The following is a 21,690-nucleotide window of genomic DNA, read 5'->3' on the forward strand; positions in this document are numbered from 1 at the left end:
TGTATATACTGAGAATATAAAACCCAAAAATATAAACCATGTAAAGCATTACATGCTGTGAATTCATTACTGTATTTATTTTCTCATCCAAATTATGTTGTACAAATATATCACACACAAAAAGTTTATAAAAGACTTGTATCCCAGTGTACCAAAATAGAAAATTGCACAATTCAACTACTTAACATTACTGAGTAGAAAATCAAGTAACCAAAGTCTAACGTTTTTGGCATCAAATATGAAACATAATTTACGTACAACAAGTATTGCATTTAAGTGACACAGACTGAAACTTAAAAAAAAACTACTCACAATGTACTAAGACTATTTATACATGTTGAAAAATATACCAAAATGTAATACATGTAGATGAATAGTTATTTCCAAAGACGATCAAATCATTTCACCACATTTACTTGGTTTACATTCTTTGGCAAAGTCATACAGCTGTGTTTAGTGCAATAGTCAAGTACAATATTTCCTTCTCTTAGTTTAGACAGTGAGTTTACCTCCATCTTCTCCAGTCCTCCTCTCCAATTGGGGTCATCGGCAGGCCAGCGCCTGGGCCTCGCTGAGGACATAGAAGGCAAAGGAATAACCAGGGAGTCTGAGATGTTCTCCTGCAGGAAGAAGAGTTCCCTGGAGCGATGGAAGTGTTCTTTCATCCACCATCTTCAACACCTCTCCGTTGAGTTTCACAGACCTGGAGATCACAGCACACTGTTAGTCTCCTTTCTATTTTTAGTAGTACGGCATCCTTTACACTGACAATATTACAAGGCAAGACAAAAGCAAACACTTCCTTGAACTGTAATAATGAAAAGCGACAAACTTAAGGTTAGTGGCCCCATTGGGGCGGCAGGGTAGCCTAGTGGTTAGAGGGTTGGACTAATAACCGGAAGGTTGCAAGTTCAAACCCCCGAGCTGACAAGGTACAAATCTGTCGTTCTGCCCCTGAACAGGCAGTTAACCCACTGTTCCTAGGCCCTCATTGAAAATAAGAATTTGTTCTTAACCGACTTGCCTGGTTAAATAAAGGTAAAATAAAAAATTGATGAGAATAAAGGTTACTGGTAGCCTACTTGGAGTAGAGTCCCTCCTCGCCAGGCTGTTCAGACTGTAGAACGAAGGCCTCGCCGGTACTGTTAGAGATTGTAACAGGCACAGAGATCCTCGCAGGGCCCTTACTCAGGTTCAGAGCAAACAATGTAACTGCTCCACTTTTGTAGCTTGTGCTGTAGAAGAGAGAACATCGAGGAACAGTCAGGATGGTTGTCTCACATACAAACACAAGTTGTGGCTTCATCTGAAATACAGCTGGATTGTGGAATACCTTTTCTTGTTAGTGCAGTGCAGGTAGACCCGTACTCTTTTCGTCTTTCCCAAAATGGAAAAGGCTTCTATACTCAGCACCTCTGGTCCAACAAGCCTCTTGTACAGAACTGATAGCCAGTAATCCTGCCAAAGTGATACAGCCATAAACTAGATAAATGACTATGCAGTCAGGTCCAAAATTATTGTCACCTTTGATAAAGATGAGCAAAAAGACTATCAACATTTTGCAATGGCCATCTCAGTCTCCGGAATTGAACCCCATTGAAAACCTATGGTTTGAATTGAAGAGAAAAGTCCATCAGTGCAGACTAAGGATATGTAGGATCTGGAAAGATTCTGTATGGAAGAATGGTCAAAAGTCCTTCCCAATGGGTTCTCCAATCTCATAAAACATTTTAGAAAACGGCTCAGTGCCGTTATCCTTGCAAGGGTAAGGTTCCGGATGATTGAAAACAGGGGTGTCAATTAAAAAAAATATTTCATAGATTTTTTTATTACTTGTTAAAAACCATATACTGTATATATATATATTTCTCTGAGAAAAATATTCACAAATTGAGCTGTATTTGTATTATTTATTTGATAAGGCCATTTTTTGCTCATCTTTATCAAGGGTGCCAATAATTATGGACCTGACCGTATATAGAAATGGGACAATTCATAGTATAGACAAACTATTGTCACAATCAACAAATACTTGGATCAATGATGTTTTTTTCAGGAATTCAGAATACAGAGGAGAATAAACAGGAATTTCTCTTACAGGAAGTGGATCCAGGTTCTCATCTACCAGGTGGTAAGTCCCAGATCCAATCAAAACCTGTCTGATGAGAACATCCAATCCGAGCTTCGCACCCAGGCCCAGTTTATCCAGCCACCTGTAATCATTAAACATTTATTTTACACCACATACAGTACTTTATTACATTATAACGTTTTTGTTGCAAAGAATGAGATTCTGACACATATTATCTGATTTAGATTCAAGCAACCTTATTCAATGAGAATGCAATATGTAATCCTTCGTAAGAACCTACTGCCCTCACACTTGATTAAGTCAATGTTGGATACATCATGTGGCATTCCTTTCATTTTTTTGCATGTGAGACTACTATTGTAAGTCTTCCTGGAACAGGGCATGGTTGAAAGGCTGATCATGAGGCTCACAGGTGACCTGTAAATTCAATGAAAACCACATGTTCTGGAATAGCAGAGATTCCCTTCCATGAGAGTAGACTAACAACACAATTGACTCAACTACAGCCAATGTAATGAGGCTGCAAGGCTGTAGGTCTGTAGTCTCTCTTCCCACAGTGGAGCACCATGAGTCTGGCAAGCGAGACCAGCCTGACTGTTACAACCTCCAGAGTAATCCAGAAGAAAATGATCAGATGGTATCAGGGTGTGATACTGACTGGGTCGATCTATATCCTGATCAACACCAACATACACACACTCACATGAATCCAGCAACAAATGTGTCAGACAGGCCCTTAGCCCCGCCTCCATAGGCAGAACTAGTCTCTCCAAGCCACACCTTCTTCCCAGGGGAGATCAGCTCAATGGTCTGAGGACACACGAAACAGAAGAACCATTTAAAGTCCTTACTGAACTGCAATACATTCATAGTACATTTATAAACATGTACATTTGTTAACTTTTTCTTCATTACCTCCATGACTTCATGTGTTTTTAAGGCCAACGTGTTTAGCACCTCAGGGTCTAGGAAATCTTCTAGAGACGTGTCTCTTCCATTGACATAATAACTAACAGAAGGGCAGAGCAATCAAGGATGAGTATAACTTCCTATCAAACACAACAGAATCACTAAGAATAAAATCACATTTTCAGATTATATGGTGTGTAGACCATATCTCTCATCTGACACACACACAACACCGGGCGGGGGGGGGGGGGGGGGGGGTTGAATCAACGTTGTTTCCACATCATTTATTTGTATTTTTTTAATTGTTATTTAGTTTGACCCCTTTTCACCCCAAATTCAATCTTGTCTCATCGCTGCAACTCCCCAACAGGCTCGGGAGGCGAAGGTCGAGTCATGCGTGACCCGTCAAACCGCGCTTCTTAACACCTGCCCGCTTAACCTGGAAGCCAGGCGCACCAATGTGTCAGAGGAAACACCGTTCAACTGAAGACCGAAGTCAGCCTGCAGGCGCCCGGCCCGCTACAAGGAGTCGCTAGAGCGCGATGAGCCAAGTAATAAATCACAGCCCCAAGCAGACACATCGATGGCCCTGAACAAACTTTATTTGACTCTATGTAAACTGGAAACCACACATCCTGAGGCTGCATTCATTGCAGCTGGGGATTTTAACAAGGCTAATCTGAAAACAAGACTCCCTAAATTCTATCAGCATATTGATTGTGCTACCAGGGCTGGTAAAACCCTAGATCTAACTTCTAACTTCTCTCCCCCGTCTTCCTTCCAGAAAAGCTGACCACGACTCCATTTTGTTGCTCCCTGCCTATAGACAGAGACTAAAACAGGAAGCTCCCGCGCTCAGGTCTGTTCATCGCTGGTCCGACCAATCTGATTCCACGCTTCAAGATTGCTTCGATCACGTGGATTGGGATATGTTCCGCATTGCATCAAACAACAACATTGACGAATACGCTGATTTGGTGAACAAGTTTATTAGCAAGTGCATTGGTGATGTCGTACCCACAGCAACTATTAAAACATTCCCAAACCAGAAACCGTGGATTGATGGCAGCATTCGCTTGAAACTGAATGCGCGAACCACTGTTTTTAATCAGGTCAAGGTGACCGGAAACATGACTGAATACAAACAGTGTAGCTATTCCCTCCGCAAGGCAATCAAACAAGCTAAGTGTCAGTATAGAGACAAAGTAGAGTCGCAATTCAACGGCTCAGACACAAGAGGTATGTGGCAGGGTCTACAATCAATCACAGATTACAAAAAGAAAACCAGCCCCGTCACGGACCAGGATGTCTTGCTCCCAGACAGACTAAACAACTTCTTTGCTCTCTTTGAGGACAATACAGTGCCAGTGACACGGCCAAAACCTATGGACTCTCCTTCACTGCAGCCGACATGAGTAAAACATTTAAACGTATTAACTCTCGCAAGGCTGCAGGCCCAGACGGCATCCCCAGCCGCGTCCTCAAAGCATGCGCAGACCAGCTGGCTGGTGTGTTTACGGACATATTCAATCAATCCTTATCCCAGTCTGCTGTTCCCACATGCTTCAAGAGGGCCACCATTGTTCCTGTTCCCAAGAAAGCTAAGGTAACTGAGCTAAACGCCCAGTAGCACTCACTTCCGTCATCATGAAGTGCTTTGAGAGACTAGTCAAGGACCATATCACCTCCACCCTACCTGACACCCTAGACCCACTCCAATTTGCTTACCGCCCCAATAGGTCCACAGAAGACGCAATCGCCAACCACACTGCCCTAACCTATCTGGACAAGAGAAATACCTATGTGAAAATGCTGTTCATCGACTACAGCTCAGCATTTAACACCATAGTACCCTCCAAACTCATCATCAAGCTCGAGACCCTGGGTCTCGACCCCGCCCTGTGCAACTGGGTACTGGACTTCCTGGCGGGCCGCCCCCAGGTGGTGAGGGTAGGTAACAACATCTACACCCCGCTGATCCTTAACACTGGGGCCCCACGAGAGTGAGTTCTGAGCCTTCTCCTGTACTCCCTGTTCACCCACGACTGCGTCGCCATGCACGTCTCCAACTCAATCATCAAGTTTGCAGATGACACTACAGTGGTAGGCTTGATTACCAACAACGACGAGATGGCGGCCCTCGGAGTGTGGTGTCAGGACAATAACCTCACACTCAACGTCAACAAAACGAGATGATCGTAGACTTCAGGAAACAGCAGAGGGAGCACCCCCCTATCCATATTGACGGGACAGTAGTGGAGAGGGTAGTAAGCTTTAAGTTCCTTGGCATACACATCACGGACAAGCTGAATTGGTCCACCCACACAGACAGCCTGGTGAAGAAGGCGCAACAGCGCCTCTTCAACCTCAGGAGGCTGAAGAAATTCAGCTTGTCACCAAAAGCACTCACAAACTTCTACAGATGCACAATCGAGAGCATCCTGTTGGGCTGTATCACTGCCTGGTACGGCAACTGCTTCGTCCACAACCGTAAGGCTCTCCAGAGGGTAGTGATGGACAACGCATCACCGGGAGCAAACTACCTGCCCTCCGGGACACCTACACCACCCGGTGTCAAAGGAAGGCCATAAAGATCATCAAGGACAACAACCACCCGAGCCACTGCCTTTTCACCCCGCTATCATCCAGAAGGTGAGGTCAGTACAGGTGCATCAAAGCAGGGACCGAGAGACTGAAAAACAGCTTCTATCTCTCAAGGCCATCAGACTGTTAAACAGCCACCACTGACATTGAGTGGCTGCTGCCAACATACTGACTCAACTCCAGCCACTTTAATAATGGAAAAATGGATGGAAAAAATGTATCACTAGCCACTTTAAACAATGCCACTCAATATAATGTTTACATACCCTACATTACTCATCTCATATGTATATACTGTACTCGATACCATCTACTGCATCTTGCCTATGCTGTTCTGTACCATCACTCATTCATATATCTTTATGTACATATTATTCATCCCTTTACACTTGTGTGTATAAAGTAGTTGTTGTGAAATTGTTAGGTTAGATTACTCGTTGGTTATTACTGCATTGTCGGAACTAGAAGCACAAGCATTACACTCACATTAACATCTGCTAACCATGTGTATGTGACAAATAAAATTGTGTTTGTATGCTACACAGGGGACAGTTCAACTTACTGGTGCCAGGTGCATGCATCAATTGCTTCTGCCCCACTCTCCAAGAACCTATGAAAAGTAAATGGGATACGATTGTTCAACATATCCCACATGATTGGTGGTTATGTAAGAAGAATCTATTGATCTGACGTTAACCTGCCCTCAGACCACAGGAGACACAGTTGAGGGATGAGAGTTTGTCCCATAGACTGTACAAATAAAGCAGTTTCCCAATAGGGGAAAGAGCCAGGATATGTTTGGAATACTTTGTGCCTTTTCGATAAGAGATGATTGAGTTGGAGTAATGATTAACAGTTAAAGGGATACTTTGGGATTTTGGTAATGAGGCCCTTTATCTCCTTCTCCAGATTCAGATGAACCCGTGAATACCTCATTGTCAAAATCCCGAAATATCCCTTTAGGGTTTGAACCACAGCCTTACTTGGGTATAGACATACAGTAGGTGGATATAAAGGAGAGAAGCAGTAACAAACTACAGCTGTGAAATGACAGAAAACACCCATGAACTATACAAACAAGAGGTTAGTCTCCCACTACAGTGGAAGTGATATTTAACCTTGATGAACAAAGGTATGCAGGTCACATGTCGTAATTCAATTGTAGAATCCTATTTTAATTCAATTCCTTTAGTAGTTTTCTAGTTAGCAACAACCTTTTGGTGTCAAGATGCTTCTTACATTGATTGAGGAGACTTCCAATACTATTACTTTAGTTAGTACAACAGCCTGTCCATTAGGACTATATTGGGACTACTTTATATATAGGCTACATAAAGGGACCAACTCTCACCCCTCCAGTAAGTCTCTCCGGTGGTCCCGGGGTTGGCTAATGTCTGGTCCATAGAGTCCAGTGTTATGGTAAAGTTTGGATTCCTGCAGAATCTTGCGGAGTTGAACAAAATCTTGGCCGAGCTGATATCCATCCACCCTGATCCCTGCCTTCTTCTCATAGCTGTTGGGCTCTAAAGGGAGACAAGATTTTTGTTCTACCAACCTTACAATACCTACATCATTTAGTTGAGAATTCCCTGTTTCATTAACACAATGCAAGATGGCTTAGTTAGTAGAACACTGTAAATACTGGGGGCCTCAAAATTATTACCATTGCCCAGCTCCCAGGACATGCTGTACTGTTTAGATTCACAGTACTGTAGGAGGGTCCTGGCATTGCTGCTGTCCCAGGAGTTCCCAGAGGTCCTGAGCAGCTCGTTGAGCCCAAAGATGAGGTCTAATCCAGAGCAGTTGGTAAAAGAGTAGAGCAGATCCACTGCACACTCTGTCAGGGGAAAAAATACATTTTAAATGTTGTATTCTTCTTTCTGTGAATTTGCTCAAGTGAAATGGGGTGGTTCCAAGATAACAGCTAAACAAAAGAGCCAGTGTGTTGTGAGCTAGACTGATGCTACCTTCATGACCACGGTTCATACCTGTGAACTTTACACTCCTATACTTCCTCTGCAAGTCCTCCTTGTCGAGAAGTATTTCCTGTAGAGTCCATTCCTGCTTCAGCCTCTTTTCCAGTAGTGGAGGCAGCTCCAGCCTTTCACATATGTCATCTGACAGCAGATTAGCAAACAGGAACCAGACACCAAGTGGCTGTGAGTCACTCAGAAGCTGATGACCTAAGATCTACCTCAAACTAATGGCATTGCTTGAGATCTGCCTGGTTTACTGCGTGCATTCAAGCTGACTCTGTGTGAATCAACGTACTGTTCTATCTCTCAATGCCAAACAGGAATCATGCTGAGGAGTCAAGTGACCACAGTCAAACCACACACATCAAAATAGCTGCTATTGAAATGTATAGATATGACATTATGCCTGACAATGTCTGTGGTGTAATGTGACTCACAGTCGAAATGAGTAACAATGTATGCCATTTTTACCTGCATCAAACACAGAGTTTTTGTGATTCTCGTTTGAATGTAAAAATGTTGGGTTGAAGGTCATGAAATCTTGTCTTGTCCCTCCAAATCTCAGAAATGCTGGAGTCAAAGCTTTTGCCAATGTCCTCAGCTTTGGAGACCTTGTGGAATGAAATAAGGTTTAGTTCAGTATTTATGGAGTTTCATAAGATTACGTAGCGCTGGTCTCTTAACTGTTTTTCTGTTAGGCTAAAGACAGAAACAACTTATAGTAAGTAACTGAAAACAACATAAAAAATAAGACCCTGGCTGATTCTAATATAGTCGTCAACATTTTTTTTTTTACTAATGGTAATAATTTGATAAAACACACACAATTACAATTGTGCCAAAGACAGTGGTGGAAAAAGTAGCGAATTGTCATACTTGTGTAAAAGTAAAGATACCATAATAGAACAAGTGAAAGTGAAAGTCCCCCAGCAAAATACTACTAAAAGTATTTGGTTTTAAATATACTTATGTATCAAAGGTAAATGCAACTGATAAAATATACTCAAGTTTCAAAGTAAAAGTATAATCATCATTTCACGTTTATATTAAGCAAAACAGACGTCACGATGTTTTCTTTATTTACGGATAGCCAGGGGCAGACGCGTTTGTGTGTTCTCTTTATGAGTGCGTGAATCTGACCATTTTCCTGTCCTGCTAAGCATTCGGGATGTATAACAAGTCCTTTTGGGTGTCGGGGAAAATGTATGGAGTAAAAAGTACATTATTTTCTTTAGGAATGTAGAGGAGTAAAAGTTGTCAAAAATATACATAGTAAAGTACAGATACCCCTCAAAACTACTTAAGTAGTACTTTCAAGTATTTTACTTAAGTACTTTACACCACCGGTCAAAAATAGAAACGTTAATGCTTGCCTTACTCACGTTAAAAGGTACATGAACTTCTCTTCAGCGACTAGACTCGCGTCTATGGCAACAGACAAAAAACGTTCATTCACTTTCTTGAGTACTCGAGAGAGGTCCACATTCAGATTTACGGACTCAAAATTCCACTCATCCCTCGCAGACTCGACACTTGATACGACATAATATCCATACGATAGAATAGATATCATCACAAATGCTAAGATTGATATTCCTGACATCATGAAATGGCTAGACGCACAGTCGGCTCAACTCTAATTTATATCGCAATGTGAAGGACAATTACAACCCAAATCTACTGGTGCTCGCATTCCTTCACTATCCCAATAAATGCGTCGATCGGTGTAAATCCATCATTGTCATTAGTAAATTGGTATGCAGTTATGGTCGGATTCAATTGTTGAGCGGAATCTGAGTTTTGCCTGGTCCAGAAAAGTCCTTGGTGTGGTCCTCATCCAAACGAGAGAAAACAAAGCATTTTTTTCTATCGGCAGTGCATGCAAAACAACAAAGTACGAATGCAGAAGCTTGCGTGTGATAGGCTGCCACAATATAGCATCGTTAACTAGGCTTGGCCATGATCGTGTGGGGGCGGTCTCAACACAGAAGGCCGGGATGATTTTGAAATAAGAAATATATGTTATGTCATTTGAGATTTTTATTTTTGCATCGCTTGGGATTCTTATTGCGAAAAATACATTTCCATACTCACCTGCTTGTGAGAGATGTGTGATAAGTGAAGTGATGGAGAAGTAACCTACATGTTCAGTGGCGATTTTAGCAGCAGTCCCAACACTTTTCCACCGGTACACCGGTCTATCAGCGGAGCCTTGTCTGGCAGTGAAACAGTTCATTCAGCCTCATTTACTGCCTTTAAAAAAACATGGCTGATATGGCTGGCTTGCTTAAACAACTGTGGTTTCTAATGACAATTGAGATGTATAAACAATGGCATAAGGGGACGACGAGCAGATAAGAAATCAGCCCTTGCCTTGACAGGAAGCCAGTGTAGGGAGGCTAGCACTGGAGTAATATGATCAGATTTTTGGGTTCTAGTCAGGATTCTAGCAGCCGTATTTAGCACTAACTGAAGTTTATTTAGTGCTTTATTCTGGAAGCCGGAAAGTAAAGCATTGCAGTCGTCTAACCTAGATGTAACAAAAGCAAGGATTAATTTTTCTGCATCATTTTTGGCCAGACAGTTTCTGATTTTTGCAATGTTACGTAGATGGAAAAAAGCTGTCCTTGAAACAGTCTTGATATGTTTGTCAAAAGAGAGATTAGGGTCCAGAGTAATGCCGAGGTCCTTCACAGTTTTATTTGATACGACTGTACAACCATCAAGATTTATTGTCAGATTCAACAGAAGATCTCTTTGTTTCTATGGACCTAGAACAAGCATCTCTGTTTTGTCCGAGTTTAAAAGTAGAACGTTTGCAGCCATCCACTTCCTTATGTCTGAAACACAGGCTTCTAGCGAGGGCAATTTCGGGGCTTCACCATGTTTCATTGAAATGTACAGTGTGTCATCCGTATATCAGTGAAAGTTAACATTATGTTTTCAAATGACATCCCCAAGAGGTAAAATATATAGTGAGAACAATGGTGGTCCTAAAATGGAACCTTGAGGAACCCCGAAATTTACAGTTGATTTGTCAGAGGACAAATCATTCACAGAAACAAACTGATATCTTTCCGACAGATAAGATCTAAACCAGGCCAGCACTTGTCCGTGTAGACCAATTTGGGTTTCCAATCTCTCCAAAAGAATGTGGTGATCGATGGTATCAAAAGCAGCACTAAGGTCTAGGAGCACGAGGACAGATGCAGAGCCTCGGTCTGATGCCATTAAAAGGTCATTTACCACCTTCACATGTGCAATCTCAGTGCTATGATGGGGTCTAAAACCAGACTGAAGCATTTCGTATACATGGTTTGTCTTCAGGAAGGCAGTGAGTTGCTTGAATTTTTTCAAAAGCTTTTTCTAACATTTTGGAGAGGAATGGAAGATTCAATATAGGCCGATAGTTTTTTAAATATTTTCTGGGTCAAGGTTGGGCTTTTTCAAGAGAGGCTTTATTACTGCCACTTTTAGTGAGTTTGGTACACATCCGGTGGATAGAGAGCCGTTTATTATGTTCAACATAGGAGGGCCAAGTACAGGAAGCAGCTCTTTCAGTAGTTTAGTTGGAATAGGGTCCAGTATGCAGCTTGAAGGTTTAGAGGCCATGATTATTTTCATCATTGTGTCAAGAGATATAGTACTAAAACACTTGAGTGTCTCTCTTGATCCTAGGTCCTGGCAGAGTTGTGCAGACTCAGGACAACTGAGCTTTGGAGGAATACGCAGATTTAAAGAGGAGTCCGTAATTTGCTTTCTAATGATCATGATCTTTTCCTCAAAGAAGTTCATGAATTTATTACTGCTGAAGTGAAAGCCATCCTCACTTGGGGAATGCTGCTTTTTAGTTAGCTTTGCGACAGTATCAAAAATACATTTCGGATTGTTCTTATTTTCCTCAGTTAAGTTGAAAAATAGGATGATCGGGCTCTTCGATACTGCACGGGACTGTCTTTCCAAGCTAGTTGGAAGACTTCCAGTTTGGTGTGGCGCCATTTCCGTTACAATTGTCTGGAAGCCCCGCTTCAGAACTCGGGTATTTTCTGTATACCAGGGAGCTAGTTTCTTATGACAAATGTTTTTAGTTTTTAGGGGTGCAACTGCATCTAGGGTATTGCGCAATGTTAAATTGAGTTCCTCAGTTAGGTGGTTAACTGATTTTTGTCCTCTGACGTCCTTGGGTAGGCAGAGGGAGTCTGGAAGGGCATCAAGGAATCTTTGTGTTGTCTATGAATTTATAGCACGACTTATGATGCTCCTTGGTTGGGGTCTGAGCAGATTATTTGTTGCAATTGCAAATGTAATAAAATGGTGGTCCGATAGTCCAGGATTATGAGGAAACACATTAAGATCCACAACATTTATTCCATGGGACAAAACTAGGTCCAGAGTATGACTGTGACAGTGTGTAGGTCCAGAGACATGTTGGACGAAACCCACTGAGTCGATGATGGCTCCAAAAGCCTTTTGGAGTGGGTCTGTGGACTTTTCCATGTGAATATTAAAATCACCAAAAATTAGAATATTATCTGCTATGACTACAAGGTCGGATAGGAATTCAGGGAACTCAGTGAAGAACGCAGTATATGGCCCAGGAGGCCTGTAAACAGTAGCTATAAAAAGTGATTGAGTAGGCTGCATAGATTTCATGACTAGAAGCTCAAAAGACGAAAAAGTGATTTGATGTCAGTGATCTTCAGTTTGGAGCTCTAGAAAGAGGCCCAAGTTCCCGACTTGCAATTCCGAGTTGGATGACCATTCAAAACTTATTTTCCCAGGCGGAGTTCATTTTTTTCCGCGAGAGTTCCCAGTTGTCTTGAACTCACTGAAGTCATATTTCTGAGTTTCCAGTTGTTTTGAGCGCAGCAGGTCATGCTGGATTGACAGCATGGCCAATGTTGAATGTTTATCCTTTAAAGCTTGGAAAAGAGACCCTTAAACCCAGACTTGGGTCCACACACCCACTCCACCGAATACCAGGCTAGTGATTGCTTTTCAATGCTTGCAGTTAGCCACTGATTGCTTCCAAACCAGTCATTGTTGAATTTGGAATTTCCAACTATGTCCAATGGCCGATGAGCACCGATACATTTTATTTATAATTTCTCTTCATTATCTCTCTTCATATGACAAGGATTTGCCAGTAGATTGTCGACTTGATTTATGATGATGACTGCTAGCTAAGATTTTGAAAGTATGATGTTGACATGATCTGTCCAATCAAAGCTATTGTAGATATAACTTGATTTCACATAATTTTATCTCTGGTCAATGACCTTGAGCCTTCTTGGATGGGCACTTCTAATATAACTCCATGGCAGCATCCAAGGGGCTTGAATTTTCAAGATATACCCTTAGATTTTGCAATGAAGTAGTGTCCCCATGAGTGACAGAACACTGAGCCAATCACAGCAGAACTAGAGAACATTACCAACCCCTACGCTTCATATTTGCTGCTGGCTGCCCCAACACCACAGAACGCATTGAAAAAGGCTGAAACACCTGCATTTTGGAGCTGCCTTACTCAAGAAAAAAAAAAGAGGCCATGTTTGTATGCGGCTTTATTAACTAAATTATTTTATACATTGTTTGCAAACTGATATGTGACACGTATTAATGCCAAAATAACATGCAAAACAGGCTAAATAGGTGGGGCTCAAAACAGGTGGGTCTCTTCCCCACCTGCCCTGAATGACGACTTTCCACTGAACCTGTTGTAGAACTTGCCGCCGCTGCTGCTACTACTTGAAAAGATTAAACTATAGAAAATAACTTAATTGTAACCTGCTTCTTTATCATAGAACCAAGAGAAGGTGAAGGTTATAGATAAATAAGTCAAGAAATTAGGGTTACAATAACTACTTTACTATGTCCCACTACTCACTGATATTGGGTCAAGCATTTGGAAGCCAGTCAAATTATTCACATGCTGTTATATAAAAGTGACCAATTAAATCACAGAGTGTGAATTCTTTCATGATTTTGATGCTCACAGAAGCATTTTATTCATCTCTATGGGATCAAAAAAAGAAAAGAAAAAAAAGAAAGAAATCTTCCACATCCCAAAAATACATTTTATAATATCACTCCGACAAACAATGATACACCACTAAAAAGTATTAACACACCAAGCAAAATAAAAGTATTCTTCACACAATAAATCTACTGCAGCAACATTTTACAAAGAGAGGAGATCAAGAGGCATCATCAATAAGTCATCCATCTCCTCCTGAAGGGCATCAGCTTTCTCATTCAGCAGCATCTGAAAACAGACGCCACAGGAGGACAATGATCAAACAGAGTACAACTTCTGCAAATGCAAGTCACATCTCAATCCAATTTTCTACAACCCTTGTTTGTATTCAGGAAGGAAACAGCAGCACAACTGTACGTATACTAGGCATTTGACAACGGACATACTTTTGCCGAAGCAACAATCTGATTAGCTTGCTTCTTGAAGAGGTTCTCCACAGTCTTGGCGAGAACGTTTGGGTCAGCGTTGGCCAGATGAGCCAGTGTCTTATATCCAGCATTGTACAGCTGCTTGGCTCTTCTCTGTCAAAAGCAGATAAAAAGGGGTTACAAGCATGCAAAAAACATCTGGAACAATGCCAGAAAACTTTGGCTAGGACAATAGCTCTTATGACTGGATACCAAGATGTGGATATGTTTTTATGGACCTTTTGTTGCCAGGTAGGACATTATCATGATGCTAGAATGCCTAAAAAAAAAAAAAAGTCTGACCTCCATGACTCCTGCTACCTCCATGAGAGGGATGAGCTCGGCCTGGACACAGTAGGTCAGCCTGCGGGTAAGCTCAGTCAGGAGAGCTTTGAAGGGCCAGAACTCTTCCAGCTCCTGATAACACAGAGAGAGGGCACAGTGAGATCACTGGGGTCAAAAGAGAAAGAAAAAGAATATACAACTTAGGAGCTATTCTCAGTAGTGGGCGGCAGGTAGTCTAGACGTTAAGAGAGTTGGGCCAGTAACCGAAAGGTTGCTGGTTCGAATCCCCGAGCCAACTAGGTGAAAAATCTGTCAATGCACCCTTGAGCAAGGCACTTAACCGTTAGTCAGGTAGTCACAGAGTTGTTCAGCCACGACTCGGTGAAACATAAGATATTACAGTTTTTAATGTCCCGTTGGTAGGATAATCTTGATCGTAGGCCATCGATTTTATTTTCCAATGATTGCACGTTGGCCAATAGAACTGACTGCAGTTTACTCGCTCGCCTATGAATTATCAGATGGCAGCCCGATCTCCGCCCCCTTTTCCTCAGTCTTTTCTTTACGCAAATGACAGGGATTTGTTCCCAGGAAAGCAGTATATCCTTACCGTCGGACTCCTTAAAAAGAAAATTATAGCAAGCAATAAAAACAAACATAACTAACAAAATAGCACAGTTGGTTGGGAGCACGTAAAACGTCAGCCATCCTCTCCGGCGCCATTCTACAATGGCGACTGCTCGTTCTCCGACCGCAAGGCACTACAGAGGGTAGAGCGTACGGCCTAGTACATCACTATGGCCAAGCTTTCTGCCATCCAGGACCTCTATACCAGGCGATGTCAGAGGAAGGCCCTAAAAATGTTCAAACACTCCAGCCACCCTAGTCATAGACTGTTCTCTCTGCTACCGCACGGCAAGCGGTACCGGAGTGCCAAGTCTAGGTCCAAAAGGCTTCTAAATAGCTTCTACCCCCAAGCCATAAGACTACTGAAGATCAAGCAACTCTGTTATTATCCATGCATAAGTCACTTTAATAACTCTACCTACATGTACATATTACCTCGATAACCGGTGCCCCCGCACATTGACTCTGTACCGGTACCCCCCTCTATATAGCCTCGCTATTATTATTTTACTGCTGCTCTTTAATTTGTTACTTTATTTCTTATGTTTTATGTATTTTTCTTAAAACTGCATTGTTGGTTAATGTCTTGTAACCAGGCATTTCACTGTAAGGTCTACAGCTGTTGTATTCGGCGCATGTGACAAATACAATTTGATTTGTAAGTCGGTCTGGATAACAGTGTTTGCTAAATGACTAAAATGTAAAAATGGAGGACTGAAGTAACAAAGCTTTTGTCTTTTCAGGGCACCTCTGTGAAACACTGCTAAGAGTCTAGGATGTGGCTCTCTTTGGACGGGACCCAATAATATCATATATGACATCTATGCTGGCAGCTACCTCGGTGAAGTGCAGCACGCAGGAGCAGAATACTGAGGAAGAGCTGAGTAGTGTCTGGATCAAGCCCCGGCTGAGCTGGAACCTGTCAGCCACGCTCCACAGGTCAGTCTCCTTCAGCAGGGACTGCAGTACCAGGGCCAGGTACAGCCGACTCACCACTACCTGGTCAACATTCTGGGGGAACAGAGCATTTGGGAAGGACCAAGGAAGTAGAATTATTCCTACTTCTATGGCAAGGACAGCACAGTACAACAGAATGGCACAGAACTGGCTCACTGCATTGTTGCTACATTTATTACATGAATGATCAGTAGTAGAGAGCAGATGTAGAGAGCAGATTTGAATTCACATCACAAGATATTTAGGGTTCATTATCTTCATGACTTAAATTAGTTAAGTCTGCCTTCCATCTAGGGGTTAAAAGGAGAAAAAAGCTACAAAAAAAACTGGATTAATCTAGAGATGAACATAATGTTATTTTTAAGCCAAGGTACTCAAGTATAAACCCATAATACCTTAATCCAATGATAGTCTCTCAACCTAAGGAACTGTGAAAATATGACACTATCATGCCATGCTTCCTCAATACTCTTACCTTCTTGACATTCTGTCCAGCAGCCTTTCTAGCAACAAAACTTTCAGACACACCAACTGCTGCACACATCTTTTGCTCTGCAGCTGATAACAATGTGAACTGGAATTGATAAGCAAAACAAACTCTTACACAATAATTGTTGTACTAAATACTGCAGAAGACAAACTATTGCACAAAACAATATTATATATACAAAATGTACTTCATTATTAGATATTTTCATTAAACACACCAGAAAAGCATAAAAACAAAATTGTTATTTGAGGTATTTTACCTACCAATCTACATTTAACTAACAAAGACAACCAAGAAGTACATAAGACCTGGGCTCTAACCTGTCTGAAGTAGACCATCCAGTCAGGCTTACACTGGGAGACCATGTCATAGGGTGTGACCAGGTAGATGAGGTGGAGGAAACTGTTCAGCATCAGGCTCTCCAGGCCTTTAGACAGGTCTCTATACAGGAGGTCACAGTAGGTCAGATCCACTGAGCCTGAGGAGGAGAGGTCAGATACACTAAACACTGTAGCATTGACTCATAGAAAAGAAATGTCTCTGTAACAGGATTTAAATGGATTACTATGAACAATTTCCTTGTATGGTAATAGAAATGAAATTAACACCAGTTCTGGTGAGTTTGAGAGTAGTTCACCTTTGTAAGTAGCTCTTCCTAGCTTGGTGACTTGCAGGGACCCATCTTGTGGCTCTGTGGAAACGGTGACGAGGCCTTTCTCTTTAAGCAGCTCAACACACTCCTGTGTCACCTCCCACAGGCTCCTCTCCAAGCACACCTGTTTCTCCTGGACAGACAGCAACGTGCCACTCATGAAGTCCCTGATCTGCTCTAAGCTGTTCGTGATCTGAAGGGAGACAAAAGAAAACCGGCAAAAACAGTATCATCAATTTATTCATTAATATATTCTTGATTCCATTCCTTTACTTCGATTTGTGTGTATTAGGTATATGTTGTGAAATTGTTAAGATATTATTTATTAGAGATTACTGCACTGTCAGAGCTAGAAACACAACACCAGCAAAAACATCTGCTAAACACGTGTATGTGACCGGTAAGTTCTTTGCTAAAAAGAGACATTTTAAAAAGGGAACTGGATTTTTCTGTAATTCACTTATGGATATTTTTCAGAAATACATTTAATCCAATGACGGATAGGATGAGACTCAGGACACCCTTTCCGTCGCTATGCATTAGATTGCTTTTGCAGATTTCCATTGGCGCGGATACAAGCTTCTTGGCCTGAAAATACAAAAAGGTGGACAGGATCAATGGACAGGATCTGCTATAAAATGTCAGAGCGTGGAAACATAAAGGACCGGATGTCACTACATGCATAGGTTTACTGTTATGGTTGTAGCTGTTATTTACCAAGACTTTGTCTTTGTCCTGTAGAATGAGGATGCTCTCTCCATGAGTGTCTATCCCGGCCCGTCCAGCCCTCCCCACCATTTGCTTGTACTGGCTCCTCTTCAGGAAGTCTGCCGCCACGTATGGAGAACGCAGAATCACTCTGGTCCAAACACAATGATGGATCCAATCAAGTCTACAATAAATGTCGCTATCTAACACAGAAATGCAACTTCTGTTCAGACAGGTTATGCTTCCTTGCTTTGACTTGCCTCCGAGCAGGTAGGTTGATCCCTGCAGCCAGCGTAGAAGTGCAGGTGAGGAGACAGAGAACCCCTGCAGAGTAGGCCTCCTCCACCAGCTTCCTCTCTTCACTGGTCAACCCACTGTGGTGGTAAGCCAGGCCGTACGGCACAGTCTTCTTGAGCACCGGACACAGGCAGCCATTCCCACTGCTCCTCAGCTCCCCCAGCAACACAGCCTTCTCTGCCTGCTTGTGTTGGATAAAGTCCCTGGAGAATTCAAGAAGAAGTGGCATGTTGTATCAATCACAATCCACACAATCACAACCACTGGACCGACTGACCATGATTTGGAGTACAGAGAAGAGAAATATAAAGATGTCTTTTTTTTACTCTTTCAGGTACTTGCATATCATCCCAGCCACGTTCTCACAGTTCTTCTTGGTGGGACAGAAAACAAGGCAAGACTGGCTTGGAATGACCTCAGTCACCAAGGCAACAATATGATCCTGATCGATCTTCTGCATGGCACTGGAGTACTGGAAAACAAAATAATTAGACAGGTGCTAAGACTTCAAATACAATGTGAGTCCACCTTCAAAAGCTGACTGCCTGGCACTGGAGTCCAGTATATCTTCAAATATATATATATATAAATGATGGCTCTTCAAATCAAATGGACGATTATACCTTAAAGTTCAGGACCCGAGAGAATCTGAAGCACTCCTCCTCCTTGGGGTCCACCTCGTATATGCTGTCCTTCAGTTTCACATACTCCTTCAGCTCAACCTGAAACACCATGGCTATCAGTGGCCAACCATCAGAGACAATGGAGAAAACAGTGCTGCAACGCAGTGCAGCTTCTATTGGTTTTAACTAAGCTTTCAAGGAATACGTTGGCGATTTTCATGTTGTATATGGACTCTCACAAACAAGGAGGCATACCAGAGGATCAAATAGCATTGCGTAGATCAAGCCTGTGGTTAGGGAATATCATACCGGTCTGAAGTCATTAGTGTAGCTCTCTGCCTTCAGAAACTTCTGTATATCTTGGAGATTGCCCAGAGTAGCACTCATTCCAATGATCTGAGTTGATTCTGTAAAGAAGAAAATCAGTTTCCCACACATTTTCAAAACATCTTCCTTCACCATGAATATGATGAGAGTAAAATAGCAGTCACACTTACTACTGATATAGAGCACTTTGGCTAGAGTCATCTCAATGATAGCTCCTCTGCTACCATCACCCAACATGTGGAGCTAATAAGAAGAGAAATGGAGTGGCATAAATAATTGGATACTACAGTACAATATAATTGATTGTGTCCAATACACAAGGCATCAACATATACATTGTTTGTGTCTAGTGAGTGGCTATTCTATGTTTTGTAATGATAACATCTCAGATGTCAATGTAATAAGATATTTGCATACCTCATCCACAACCACCAGCCCCACATTGTCCAGTCTGTTGGTCTCTATGAGAGAGTTTACCAGGCCGTGTGCCTTCTCTATAGTGGCAATGTACAGGGACCTCTTGCCCCTTCCCTTCACTGGAGGGAACCTGCCCTTACTGCCAGCATACTCCTCCACCATGAAGTCTAGCTCCAGGCCAAAACTGGCCAACCCTCGAACCTGGGAATGCATGCAAAACACAGTGCTCAGATTTGCCATTGACATACAAAAATGTTTAATTATAATTCCTTTGTACAGTTGGATGAAAGAGGAATTATATACATTTCGTAAACAAAACAATGACCACAATACCTTCTCCTGCACTAGAGATACGTAAGGCAGGATGAAAAGGGCATCCTTCTTTCTGCACAGAAGCTCTTTGAGGATAAGAATCTCAGCCACCAAAGTCTTCCCACCACTGGTGGGAAGAGAGTAGATGAGGTTTCTCCTCTGCTGAACTGAGTCCAGGTTTAGACAAGTTTTCTGCCATTCTGAAATATAAGAGAGCATTGTTATTGATGATACTCTAATATGAAGCAGGGCAAGAGCTCAAATTACTCACACTTAGCAAGACAACCAGACACTTTGAAAACATAGCCATGTTAAAGTTGATGCAGAACTAGTGAGGACATGCAATTAGACAGGGAAAAGGAATAGAAATCCATTCACCATATAAATCTTTGATTCCTTTGAGATTGCATATCAGCTCCTTCACTTTGGTGGGAAGACCAAAGAAAGGCCCAAGGTCTGTTGTCGCCATGGAGACAGATTCCATAGCCTGCATGGCAACACTGATCTCCTCTGTAACTACGGCCTCCTTCTGCACTGCAGTCCGGGAGACACTAGAAGGAGTTGCTGCATTAGCCATCATAGCTCTCTTCAGATGATCGGACACGCTCTTCCTTGCCTTGGGGGCGATATGCCTCTCATTTCTTTCTTCAGTGCTGACAGACTTCTCAGGATGTCTCATAGGCATGGAGGTTTTGTCCTCATCTGTACAGCAGTTCCTGTCTGCTGTTTGGGGATCTTGTAGAAAAGCGAGTTGTGAGCTTGGCATGTCTAGGAAAGCATCATCTGTGAAGCCCTCCAGGAATGATTCTGTCATTGAGTCATCACATGATTGTTTCGGACAGTTGTCTGTTGAAGACTTCAGTGAAGTGAAGTCAGGGTTCCCAGCAAGCAGAATCACCGGGCATCTGCTGCTGGTTGTATGGTCAATGTCATGCTGTCTCATGTTCTGCCCCACTCTATCGAGCTTTGCCAGGAAAGAGCTGTCGCTTACAATGCTGTCATAGTCCCCAAATAAGTCCTCAGGGTCACTGCAGTACTGCAAAAAAACCAACGTTAAGCAACAATAAATGCACTTGTAACTCACTCAATATCATGTTGAAATTACAGTAAAATCATCAGACCACAAGAAGTGTATAATACACCATTGTGATATTAGCTAGCTACCCACCTCACTGAACGTTGCATCCATGGATTTGTCCAAAGCTCTGGAAAGCTCTATCTGTCCCGTGTTGTCAGGACATTGTCGTCCAGAAGCACTGGTCCTTTTCCTTGCGGGCGTGAGATGACTTATTCGTCTATCTCTGGACCGCTTCCTCGAGGACTGTCGTCTTACTTTGATTTCGGCACTCATTGTCAAACCTGACTCTGTCGGACACCTCACTGACGTTAGCCTAAGCAAACACTAGTAGCATTCCAGCTATGTTGACATGCTAGCGAGCTACTAGCTAAGTAACGTTAGTAAATACAATACAACCATGTTGGCTGACAGGGTGAGCTCCTCAATTAATTTGCTACTGAGTCAAATTGGCTGACTGAGTGAGTTGGCAAGCTATCTTGAAAAAAAATAGATAGCTGACGTTAACGTTTGCTAACTTCACGCTAAATGTTAAGTGAGCAAACTCAACCGTTTTTCGTTAACTTAAAGTAGCTAAATTGACTAGACATGGTTAACACTAGGCTTACTATCAAATCGTCTTTAACAACCGAGAACTCAAAATATAAATTAGAGAATACATTTTGAAGCGTAACTAACCGGATACATACAATACAGACCACAACTATGAATTTGTAAACATGAGTCTAACGTATTAGCCAATCAGAGACGAGTAAAGATTGTAACTATGAATTGAGTCGGGTGGAGAACGGAACTTTTTTCCGACCTATTGATACAATCAGTCTATATGTGCCGTACTGTATTTGAATATTAGACTCATTATATTCTATGGGAGTTTTAGATTTGATATGTGGAA

General features: G+C 42.2%; 2 protein-coding genes across 4 annotated transcripts; both read right to left on the bottom strand.

Moving 5' to 3' along the window:
- Positions 1-53: 53 nt before the first annotated feature.
- hpse (heparanase) lies at positions 54-9,499 on the bottom strand. Of its 2 annotated transcripts, XM_020457369.2 has the most exons (12): positions 8,964-9,499; positions 8,053-8,192; positions 7,594-7,722; positions 7,269-7,442; positions 6,957-7,128; positions 6,168-6,215; positions 3,008-3,101; positions 2,796-2,902; positions 2,099-2,213; positions 1,334-1,458; positions 1,083-1,235; positions 54-703 (listed from the first exon to the last, which is right to left on the bottom strand). In XM_020457369.2, the coding sequence occupies exons 1-12, from the start codon at positions 9,185-9,187 to the stop codon at positions 544-546; spliced, it is 1,641 nt and encodes a 546-aa protein (XP_020312958.1). In that variant the 5' UTR covers positions 9,188-9,499; the 3' UTR covers positions 54-543. The 2 variants fall into 2 exon arrangements, with proteins under 2 accessions (XP_020312958.1, XP_031658932.1); XM_031803072.1 differs by having other exon boundaries at positions 2,796-3,101; positions 8,964-9,465.
- Positions 9,500-13,549: 4,050 nt separating this feature from the next.
- helq (helicase, POLQ like) lies at positions 13,550-21,517 on the bottom strand. 2 transcript variants are annotated; one of them, XM_020457362.2, is made up of 18 exons: positions 20,889-21,517; positions 20,099-20,756; positions 19,742-19,920; positions 19,409-19,609; positions 19,162-19,234; positions 18,974-19,071; positions 18,665-18,763; positions 18,368-18,513; positions 18,005-18,244; positions 17,754-17,895; positions 17,520-17,624; positions 17,022-17,229; positions 16,705-16,862; positions 16,370-16,468; positions 15,775-15,948; positions 14,329-14,442; positions 14,005-14,139; positions 13,550-13,846 (listed from the first exon to the last, which is right to left on the bottom strand). In XM_020457362.2, exons 1-18 carry the CDS (start codon positions 21,069-21,071, stop codon positions 13,763-13,765), a joined length of 3,096 nt encoding a protein of 1,031 aa, XP_020312951.1. In that variant the 5' UTR covers positions 21,072-21,517; the 3' UTR covers positions 13,550-13,762. The 2 variants fall into 2 exon arrangements, with proteins under 2 accessions (XP_020312951.1, XP_020312949.1); XM_020457360.2 differs by having other exon boundaries at positions 19,409-19,920; positions 20,889-21,516.
- Between the last annotated feature and the right edge of the window lie 173 nt (positions 21,518-21,690).

This window comes from Oncorhynchus kisutch, linkage group LG23 (genome assembly GCF_002021735.2).
Source record: "Oncorhynchus kisutch isolate 150728-3 linkage group LG23, Okis_V2, whole genome shotgun sequence".
NCBI lineage: Eukaryota > Metazoa > Chordata > Actinopteri > Salmoniformes > Salmonidae > Oncorhynchus > Oncorhynchus kisutch.

What these genes read in the sequence shown, in the direction of transcription:
- hpse (XM_031803072.1), bottom strand. Translation starts at nt 9,187, where the DNA reads ATGATGTCAGGAATATCAATCTTAGCATTTGTGATGATATCTATTCTA. An exon ending in GTCCTGGGAGCTGGGCAATG is followed by an intron (nt 7,129 to 7,268) that starts GTAATAATTTTG and finishes GTCTCCCTTTAG; the next exon opens with AGCCCAACAGCTATGAGAAG. An exon ending in GAGGAGGGACTCTACTCCAA is followed by an intron (nt 704 to 1,082) that starts GTAGGCTACCAG and finishes TGTGATCTCCAG; the next exon opens with GTCTGTGAAACTCAACGGAG.
- helq (XM_020457360.2), bottom strand. Translation starts at nt 21,071, where the DNA reads ATGAGTGCCGAAATCAAAGTAAGACGACAGTCCTCGAGGAAGCGGTCC. An exon ending in TGGATGCAACGTTCAGTGAG is followed by an intron (nt 20,757 to 20,888) that starts GTGGGTAGCTAG and finishes GTTTTTTTGCAG; the next exon opens with TACTGCAGTGACCCTGAGGA. An exon ending in AGGAATCAAAGATTTATATG is followed by an intron (nt 19,921 to 20,098) that starts GTGAATGGATTT and finishes CTTATATTTCAG; the next exon opens with AATGGCAGAAAACTTGTCTA.